General features: G+C 36.9%; 1 protein-coding gene across 12 annotated transcripts in view; it reads left to right on the forward strand.

The window, feature by feature from the left end:
* mub (mushroom-body expressed) overlaps window positions 1-10,133 on the forward strand; it is an 87,915-nt gene extending 77,782 nt beyond the window's left edge. For 4 of the 12 annotated variants that reach the window (NM_001259944.2, NM_001259946.2, NM_001170022.3 and 1 more), the window contains one exon: window positions 10-1,545. In NM_001259944.2, the coding sequence (NP_001246873.1) occupies window positions 10-619 (610 nt within the window). In that variant the 3' untranslated portion in view covers window positions 620-1,545. Of the gene's footprint in view, window positions 1-9 lie in introns of all 12 variants that reach the window. The other 8 variants (NM_001275268.1, NM_001316446.1, NM_206423.5 and 5 more) reach the window with 4 other exon arrangements.
* The last annotated feature ends 1,196 nt before the right edge of the window (window positions 10,134-11,329 follow it).

An 11,329-nucleotide genomic window follows, 5' to 3' on the forward strand; every position in this document is an offset into this window, starting at 1 on the left:
CGTCCACAGTGTTGAGCTGCAGAAGGCCAATCTCCTGGAGCAGGCCCAGTCCCAGCAGAACGGAGGTGCTGCCGCAGCTCCCGGAGCTGCTGCTGCTGGAGTGGCGGCAGTCACCGGAGCAGCAGCTCCGACCTCGGCCACAAACGGAGCTATCACGACGGTGACCCTCACCAGCGGCACTGGTGTCGTGGGAGCCGGTGCTGCAGGAGCCGCCGGGGTTGCCAATGGCGCAAATCCGGCGGCAAACGGCGGCGGCAGCAATGGCACCATCTCCGCCACCGGATACGCCAGTGCCAATGGCGGCCAGGCCACAAATGGATCGGTCGGAGTAAACCCGGCAGCGGCCGCCGCCCTGTCCAGTCCTCTGGCCTCGGCCCTTCAGCTGCTGACCAAACCGGGAGCCCTAAGCGCTCTGTCCAACCTGAGCGCCCTCGACCTGCTCAACCTAACCACGCTGGGAAACACCAATGGGGCCGGAGCCAATCCGGGCGGACCGCCTGTGCAGACGACGGGCGTAAATCGGGCAAAGGGTCACTATGCCACCTCCCGATTCCGGCAGCACCAGACGGAGACCGGTGGCGAAGCGGAGAAGCCGCGCAACAAGTTTAATCCGTACTAGGGGTAGGGCTGCAGCTGCGTTAGCTGGAGAGCAGTGGAGATATAGTCCCGTAGATATATAGGTTTTCATGGTAGCGTTGCGAAAGCTTTAGTCTTTAGATTCTTGAAGAAGAAAAATTGTATAAAATTCGCTTTAAACTTATGTGGTATGCATACAATTTGCAAACGTATTCATATTGTATTCAAATTCGTATTCGAAGTTTCAAGACAATTCTTACATCTAGTTAAAGCACAGTATCATCCCAGTTATATGTAGACAGAACCTACGCAATATTTATCAACGTTTTTGAAAAACAATCTAACCACAACAATAAGAAGTCACACTTAGATTAGCCGCATAGGGCAGCTAGAGATTTGAATAATGGATCAGAATCGAAAATCAAGCACTTAAACCATTTTGTGTATTGAATACGTAGGGACAGGGTCATCTGTGTATGGCCCGATTGAAATATTTTGACCAAGTGACCAAGGACCCTAGTGGGCGCTATAGATTTTGGACCCCAAAACTTTTGATAAATGCCTAGTATGACTTATATACACCGGTACATAGAAATGTATCGAACATAACAGAATTTGCCAAATTTTAGCGCATCCCCTAGTATCGTTCTTCGAAGCTTTAGATTAGATTAGATCGCGTTTATCGGATTCGAATACCGAACATCGGATATAGAGCAGGTACCGAGCATAAATTTATCCTCAACAGCCAACAATCTTTACCCAATCCATTCATTGTAACATAAAACACGATCCAATACTTATAATCAATTGTACTCTCTTAGATAGTAAGCACTAAACGTATTTTTCCTATATATACGATTATATTATTTAAACATTAAGCATAAAGACCCAAAAGCCATTTTCCGACTAAGGAAGCCGCAGCAAAGAAAGTGAAGCAGACAGATGATGAAATAAAAAATAACCTTCTATAAGAAGTTTACAAATAGAAATTCCAATGCGTAGAGCCCCCGAGCAAAGAGGAAACGATGGGTTTTGAGCTCTGAGCGAGGGGGATCAACGACCTTTATGGACCAATTCGCTCTAATTGACGCAATCCACGCAATGAGCGTACAAAAACCAACTATTTGAATAGAAAAACGAACACACAGAGAAACACACGAAAACGCTTAGAAATGGCGGTCAAAGAATCATATTTAAGGCTTATGTTTCGCGAAAGGAGAATTTTTGCATAGGATTGAAGAGAACGTTATATTGTATTAGACTTTAAGTCTTCGATTGTTTATGGAATTTTATTTGTTGGTTTTACCAATTTTCCAAACCCCAATTTTGTATTTATTACGCGATTGTATATTTTTGTTATTATTTGTAACCAAATTTTTTTTTGAATTGGTCAAAAATATAGTTGAAAAGTATTTGGAAATTTGATTTTCTCTACCCTAAATCACACGAAATTACAGTAGCTATTTTAATGAAATTTGATATGATTTTCTTATTTTTATATTTACCGGTAGTTCTAAGAAGAATGACACATTATTATGTATCGCATTAAGCTAAGCGGGCTTACGATTTTATAACCAAATTATATTCCTAACTATCCATACATACATCTACATACATACATACATACATACATACATACCCGTGCATACATAAACTAAACTTATATGCGAACATACTTATTATGGCTCATTAACACAATGTAGTTAAAAAGTAAAGAAGAAGCGTATAAACATTAAATCGTATAATTAATTATAATACTTTTGGTATTAACGAAAATAGGCACATAGGCACATAGAACAACAACAGCAGTAGGAACTGCAACAGCGTCGGTAACAAAGCAAAACAGTTTATATGCAAGAAAAAATGATGGAAGACACATGAGTTTGTAATAAAGTGAAAAATGAATACTAAACGAATGCAAAATGGGCGTCCCAAAATCTTCTTAGTCGGGGGAGGGGAGTTACCGGTGTGGCAGAACGTTTTGTGGACACCTAATCACAATCTCTTAATGAAACTCTTCCTTTATCCTTTCAGAATATCAATGGAGACTGCTGGTCTGCCCATACCTGGTTATCACTACATTGCGCCCAGTGCAATTGTTAAAACACCCATTCACTAAATTCAACAATCAACCGCTAGCTAAGCAACAGCCACAGCATCAACCCGAAGCCGTAGAAGAACACCGGTGCCAGGAGCAGGAGCGGGAGTAGGAGCAGGAACATGAGAGGCAGAAGGAGCTGGAGAAGGAGCAGCAGTAACCTGAACGTCAAATGTTAATTCATAAGCAATATAACAGAAGCGGCAAATGAAGGATAACTTAGCTCATACATTTGACACTGTCGGCAATCACACATTGAATACATTACTGAATACACTCATACCCACGGACACACTCACAGACAGACTCGAAGAGAAGCATACATACACGTTATATTTATTCATTGATTCTTATTAATTATGATACTTTCATTAAGTTTTAAATGCAAGGGCAAACAAATACAAGAACTTTTATGTTAGACCGTTTTCAAGGGGCCCAGCGGATAACGTGGGGCCACCCGAAGTAAGAACAGAACAGCAATTAATTGTAAGATTAGTCAAAATGAAGACAAAATAAAAAGTATAAGAATCAATTAACCACATACAATTAACATACGAGAAAACAAACGAAAAGGCAGAAACTTGTGCACGAGCATGACCAAAAAGGAGCGACAAACACGAGGAAGTGAAATGTTTGAGCACTAAAAGAACGGATATGAATGAAACATTGAACAGACAAGCAGCAAACAAACCAAGCAAGCAAAGACAGACAGACAGAAAGAAGATGATCACAGACACCACATAAATTTAAATATTTACTGCAAATTGCATCTAGCTTGATGTTTGCGTTTGTTAGTTTGTTATATGTTTACATATATATTATATATAGACACGGCGATGTATTGATATGATAATTTTTTATTTTATTATTTCTATTATTGTAATTGTTATCGAAATTGTATTTGTGATTTTTGAATATGTTTAGACTGATGTGCAAAATTGATTCTGTTTATTAATTACAAGTAAACTACATACATATAAACAATTATGGACTAATTAATATATCTCTCTCCTTCGTTCTATATTCTAATCAAATTACTCATTTATTCAAAATTAGACTTAATTTGTTGGCTGCAACCAACGTGATAAACGAACATCTATCTAACTAGCAAAGGGATTCACAATTGAATTTCGTATCAAAACGTTGTAGTTTCTTTTGATTGGTTTCTAGTGAAAATTCCTGCTATTGGTGACCACATTAAATTTACATACAAATTAGCGAAAACAATTCGAGTTACAATAATATTTTTAAGCACTTTTGCGGCGATTAAAAAGACTTTCTGAAGCGTGGAAAAACGAGGAATGGAATTAAATATATTACAATTATGCTTCAATTAAAGTATAATTTAAATTTATTAGCTGTTAAATTTATACGCAAATCGAAACTTAAAACAAAACAAAAAAGAACCACAACAAAAGAGAATATCAAAAATAAATTGATTTTCAATGTTACAATTAACTTAATTTTATTCTAATTTAGTTTATAGGCTGGGCAGTTAAAACCAAAAAAAAAATCAACAAAAACACAAGAGTGGTAATTACTTTAAGACACTAAAACGTTTAGTTACTTATACACACTAATTCACAATAAAGCCTCTGTATATGAGCTAAACGGTTTTGAAAGCCGAAGGTGAAAGCGATAGAATCAGTTTGCGAATGGCAATGTGTGTCAAATTTTATTATACATATTAATTATTTAGTAAGAGGAATTATCAAAGCATATAAGATAACAAAAAACATATCCACTGCAAACGAAAACCAATCTAACCACAACTTATTATATTAACCAACACAAAATACAAAAGGCACACATTATAAAACCGAACAATGCATACATATATAGGCAAACATATCCCAGAGAACGCAATGAATGAATCTTTAAAGATGTATATGATTTATAAATTTTCAAAATTTTTCCACGGTATTTGTTTTGACGTGAGGAATTGACTAAAAAACCACTGAAAAGTGTTTTCCCTTAAACAACTTCTCCTGTCAACACTCGAAATTGAACTTAAGTTTCACCAGTCATTCACCATTTTACATCTTCCGCTCACACATGAAAGACAAACTTATGAACAACAAAACTTGATTACAGGAAATTGTTAATAGCGTAAAGTGTAAAAGTATAAATAAATGAGCATATAAACCAATTTAAACAATAGGACGAGCCTAGCCCAAAGCTAGCCCTAGCTCCTCTTCTTGAAAAAACGATGAACTATTTGAGGATCAAGTACCAGGCAGGCGGTGGATAAATGATATTCATACGAGTATGGCGAAACTATTTCGTGATTTTAGTGACAAATATATTTCGCTGACGACAAACAATTTGAAGCAATCATTTTGAAATCAAGAACTTCGGTTCCCAGCTAAAGGTGAACCGAAAGAAAAAAAGGATGAGAATATTGAGAAACAGAAATGATAAATCAGTCAAGAAACCGTATATCTATATATGAATAAATGATATATATATATATATATATAAATATACATAAATTAAATATATACTTATTATGTACACTTGTATTTAAATGTATTTGAAATATTTAGTAAATTTTTTGCGCAAGTTACACAGAAAAAAAACAACAAACAAAAACACTAAAAAAAAGGTGAGGGCGGCTACGGAGATAGACGGGTCAACAGTGGCTAACTGGGACTATTTGTAAAATAAACTTAATGAAAGGGATAATTAATTTATGTGTATGTGTGTATAAGAGGAGTAGCTCAAAAGATTTCACAAACAATTTTTACTAAATATGCGTGTAATTAATGTAATTATTAACGACATTTTGTTGATAACTTGTACATTTGCAAAGGAAAAATACGTGTAAGAAAAGCAATTTTAATGGTGCCTTAAAAACCAACCAAGCAAATTTCTTCTAGCCTGCCTTGCCTGCCCCCCCTCAGCGAACTCAGTACTCAACTGGATGGCATGTGAGTTTTCCACTCCTTTCTCCCACTCTTCTCGGTACTTCCCAGGAGCTCTAGCTCATCCTTGATCGATCGGATCAGATCGGGTCAGATCAATTGGGAGAGCCCGCCGATATCGTGCGACATGCAAAGTCAAAACAAAAAAAACTTGTTACTTTTCGACATAAAAACTTATCCCTTTTAGCGACACATGGTGACCCACAATTGCTCAAAGCTATCCGAGTCTGTGCGCAGTTGCCCGTTACACATCAATCCGAATGCGAATTTGAGTCCGAGTTCTACTTGGATTCGGTCGAGAAGCGAACTAAAACTTCAAGTGCACGTAGTGGATACTATTAGGACACTGAGGCCCAGGAGAATATTGACAGCTAGCCCGAACAAATGATTACCCAGGACACAAGCAAACAAGAACATAATATTAAACGTATACAGCAAAAACACACATATTAATGTTTCTCTCAGTGTAATTACAAATCACTTGAATGTATTTGCTCACATTTTTACAATACATGTCGAAGAACTCTACACAATAAGCAACAAACGTAAAAGCATTTAAGGCACTTGATCGATCGGTCGGTCGAATGAATGATGGATCGTTGGATGGATGCAAGGTCATTGTTAATGGAAACACAACTGTAGGAAAAGAGTCTAGGAGTATGAAAAGCAGTATAAAGGAAAACCAATCCAAAAACATATTTATATACAAATATAAAGCAAAAATGAAACTTAACATTAAGGTATTTTAGATATTCTTATTTAATATCCAGAAAAAAGACAAGAAATTATACGAGCGAAGTGTTAATTTAGGCGCAAACTTATGGAGAGAGAAATGGGAGATCGGGTCTAAGTAATGAACAAATATACGTGTATTTAACTAACTAAATATCGGTATTAGAATTGTTAAGGAACTCCGATAGGATCTGAAAGAGAAAGCTGGAACGCAAGGAACGGGGGAGTGTATTAGGGCCTGCCCTAACAATAATTCCCGCAGAAGAATGCTACCAAACCTGTTATTCGATTCTGTTACTTACATACGAGTATCCATTTTAGTTGCCACTTTATCGCGTATGAGCCGCATACACAAAGACAGATGGGGAAATATAACTACGTGTATTCCAATTCATCAAAGCAATTGAAGAATTAATAGAACACCTAGGCAAGCATAGAGCGCTACGGCCATTTGCCACTAGAAATATACGAAACATCTAAGGTTTCTCAGCATAACAAAATGAATCAAAGCATAAGCAAATATCGTTCATAATATCTTATAGCCCTATGTACGTAGAGTCACAACTTAACCACTGACACATCACATGTATGCATACACATAGACAGGGGCCCGTAGCTTCTTCAGACAATATCCATAGGTATTTGCCGGTATCTCTGATTACTGGGTATTGGGTATTCGGTATTGGAATCGGATAGAAACACTTCAACATCAGTGGGGGTTTTCAAAGAAATAAGCATATGTTTATATATATGTGTGTGTTTGTATATGTGTAACTAGAAGGTTAAAGATCTCTCAATCCAAAAATGGGAACCGAAAACCAAGAAGGTCACTGCATTCCCTTGTTAATCAGCATGTGGATTATTAAGGGGGGCAAACTATTTGCCGCCACGTCGTACTCTCTCTTACTCTCACCTTTGGAGAAGACGAAAAGAATGAATAAGCAGCATAAAATTGATAAAACTGAACAATTGGGATCAACTTATATTTTAAATATAAGATTAAATTGTAAAAAAATAACAACAAACAAGCCTAGGCAACCCCTTAATTAAGCCCCGGAGTTTGTAGAAGTTACGTAAATCTAGCACGTCAAAAACGTAGAGGAGATTCACACAATTTGTGCCAAAACAATGAGGTAGACGACGAATAGACACCAACTTGAACTGGCCAAAAGCGCAACAGCAGCCACAAACGAGAACGCAAAGTAAATGTAATTCTTTGCTTTTTTCGGGGAACAACACAGAGGAATTATACGAATTTCAATGGATTCACAGTCGACAGAAACAGAAAGCTACTCACAAAAGTATTTAAATGTTCACATTTGCTCAATGCAAAGCACTTAAAGGAGCTTATTTAACAAAAACCAAACCAAAACCAAACGAATACTAATTCATATAGATGTGCGTAATCATTTCCACTTAAATAACATTCAATCTGGCTGTACTCGCAGTTTTATTGCTAGAAGGTGCCAAAGATCCCAGATGAACCAAAGCTAAGTTGGACGGCAGTTCATTCCCCATTGGTTTCGTTGCATACTTTTAGGCGAAACTTTGAGGCGTTCAGACTTGCGTTGCACTTCGGTTAACCCTGAGCTTTTGTTGCTCTTCTCCAGACTCAAGATGAAGGGGCAAAAGGCAACACAGTCGCACCTTAAGTAAATTACCGAGGAAATGGGTAAATTAAAAGTAAACAAAGCTAAAACTAACTAGACATATTTACAAGTTGAAGAAAACTGCAAGGCAATCATATAACTAGAGCTTCAATAATAAAAAAAGGACAAAAGTCATAACGGGGAATAATTATGGCTATGAACCCAGTTGAAAATGCCTGGAGAGTGTTTTGGATGAATATATATTTGAGCAATACTCACAAATGAATTAAGCTACTTGCGTTGTTATTGTGGTTAAAGCAAAGTAAAAAAAAGGAGAAGGGTTAAAGAACAAAACCAAAAGTTAGTGCCAATTTTTAGTGCAAATTTTTGCGTAATTGTTTTCATTTCAACGTTATTTAAGATACTCCACAGTAAAAAAAAGAAGTAAATGCAAACGAACAGTTGGTTTCAGAACCACCAATTTTTGGGAGACTTTCAAATCACAGACACCGCGGACCTAAAAAGGACCGACCAGGACCGTCGGACTAACGTAAGGCAAAAGCAAACCCGCACGTAGCACCAGCACCGCATAGTTTTCGATCTGAAGCAAAGTGTGTAGTGTAGTGTAGAGGCTAACCAACATACTTACGTTTAGATACACCACTCCACTTTGCACCCATAGGTTCCAGAGTACACTTGAAAACAGAAACTCTTGCGTTACAGTACACTCAAAACAAAACTATGGAACATACATACACAAGCCAGTAAGGAGAACCGATGCAATGTTAGAGCGGCTATCTCAGTCATAGAATAAAATTAAGCCATAAGTGAAATGAATATTGTTTATCTGTGTACAACAATAATATATAAATAATTCTTAAATGTGTATTATGACTCTAAAGAGAATAAGCCAACCCGAACAACACGCAACTGAACCCTATGACACACGGCTACACGGCTATATCGAAAGGGACCTGGGGCAGATTCGATCAGAATCGAAACCCCACGATCAGTGGCGGATTGGTTTGATTTCAGACCCAGACAGCCCTATAGACGATGCTCTTCACAAAGCTATACACAGGCCCGAACACACAGAACTTAATCACAGTATAAAATTCTTAAATAATGGCGAAATGTACAAGAGAAAAGCGAGCGGAATAGCAAGTTAAAATAAACAAAGCAAAGTAATGTGAAACAAAACTCGAAAAGCAAACATTATTTACAACATATTTACAATTCTATAAATTATATTTAAAAGTATTTACATATATACCAAGAACAAACTCAATGTGTAAGTACGTGCGACCCCACAAAGAGTGCAAACGAACCCAATGAGGACACGGTCTCACAAACACACATACACGCATACACACATACTCACACATCGACACCACATCTACCACTCACGCATACGCAGGCATCGCCATTAGAGTGTAACGGTACAGGACGAACGAGCTGGAGAGCACCACTCTGGGACTGCCTTCTCTGATTACTGCGACACTTGGATACCCTAGAAAAAGCATAAGACACACAGATGTGCAATACGACAGACTCGAACACATAGTCACACGCAAAGTTAAGTGCATTATAATTGAATTTATAGAGCTAAACGAAGCTACTAAGTGGAATTATTTAAACTGATTAACTGATTATGATTATTATTAACGATGCTTACGCATTTACTCACAACTCATATACACACCTATATATATAAATATATATATATCTATATATATATATATCTATAATATATATATATCTATATATATATCTATATACATGGCATATATCGCTGAAGAATATTTTCGTTGATAAAACAATCCATATAAGCAAATAAAAAAAAACATCATATCGAAAACAAACATTACTGCAAGTTTACCCAACCAAAAGAAATTGTAGGAAATCAAGATCGATTTTTAAAAGCTACGTAAATGTGTTGCGTTCTTTGAATAAATGTTTTTGAGTCAAATTTTTACTTCGAAAACAAATAAAGTCTTACAAAGTAACATAATTAATAGAAAGCAAGACACACAGGCATAAACATAAGAACGTTAAGCTAGATACATTCTTACAGAGTATCTGTGTAAAAATCGTGCAGTATTGCAGAAAAATTGAACATAAAAATGTACCACTTGTCTAAGAAAGAAAGAAAGAGCAAGATATAAAAAACAGAAACAAAAAAAGAATTTAACACAATTTTTGAATTCATTAAATAAAGGTATGTGTTTAGATATATTCAAAAAAAAAAAAACAGATATGTTGTTTTACTGTTTTACTGTTGTACTGTTTTGTGGGTTGCAAAGCTGGTCGGCTATTTATACGCGCTACTCGGACGTTAAAAGGCAATACTAGATTCGCGGAAAAGAGTGTATCGTGTAGAAGAAAGCGTAATGGGTACTTCATAGTCGGGAAACCGACAATACCGTTTTTTGTTGTCTCATAAGTATATTAACCTTGTCAGCTACGCCTTTTGAATTAATAAAACACTCTAAATTCACACTGCGAAGGCTTTCAAAAGCGTATGATATCTATAAGAATTAAACAGATAATACCTATACGATGTGAGGTGCGATTGTTTTGATTTCATCGATGGAAACGTTGAATGGCACGGGGTCAACCAAGAGCAGCACCGGTCGCCAAAAAGGCCACGAAGCTTCGTTCATGAAAACATACAAAACAAACCTGACATGTGCATTGGAATGGGCAGAAACGAATGTGTCTTCGAGAAAAATTAAAAAAGATATATAATACAACTCAACATACAACTTCACGTCACAGCAGATTTAATTACGTACACTAAAAATTTATTTTAGTTTGACAGCTTAGAGTTACGATTCTACTACTCAAGCACGTCTATGAAAACCCCGCTATTACTTCCCGCTTTCCAGTTCCAAGTACTTTTGAATAACTAATAATTCTAGACGTTCAGGTAGAAGTACGGAGTACAGTGAAATCCCATTTTGATGGATTCTAGAGACTAGTTTTGTTCCGAAGCGTGGTAATTGAATTGTTTCCGCTCCATTTTCATTCGTTGTTCTCTTTTTTGTCGTGTTCATTATAAGTGTCGTACCATTAACTCCCAACTCCCAACTCGCATATAATAATACATAACTACAAGTAATTACCTTTGGAAGGGTAACATCATCGGAAAATGTGAAGTCCCAAACTCGGATTACATCGGTAAAGCGTATTGCTCTCGGCAAAACTAGTTCTTCGTGATACTAGCCAATATGTCGAAGTTGCCGAAGTCGGTCAAACCATGAATTGGAATTGAATGGATGGGCTACAAACAAGATATAGGCATAACTATTTGGTTGTCCATTTTATTGAAACAGAATGCTTTTAGAGAGCTCATTAGGCAACCTTTCAATGCGAAAAAAATTACCTTGCTAATCTCAAAAATACAGATT

This window comes from Drosophila melanogaster, chromosome 3L, assembly GCF_000001215.4.
Source record: "Drosophila melanogaster chromosome 3L".
Lineage (NCBI taxonomy): Eukaryota > Metazoa > Arthropoda > Insecta > Diptera > Drosophilidae > Drosophila > Drosophila melanogaster.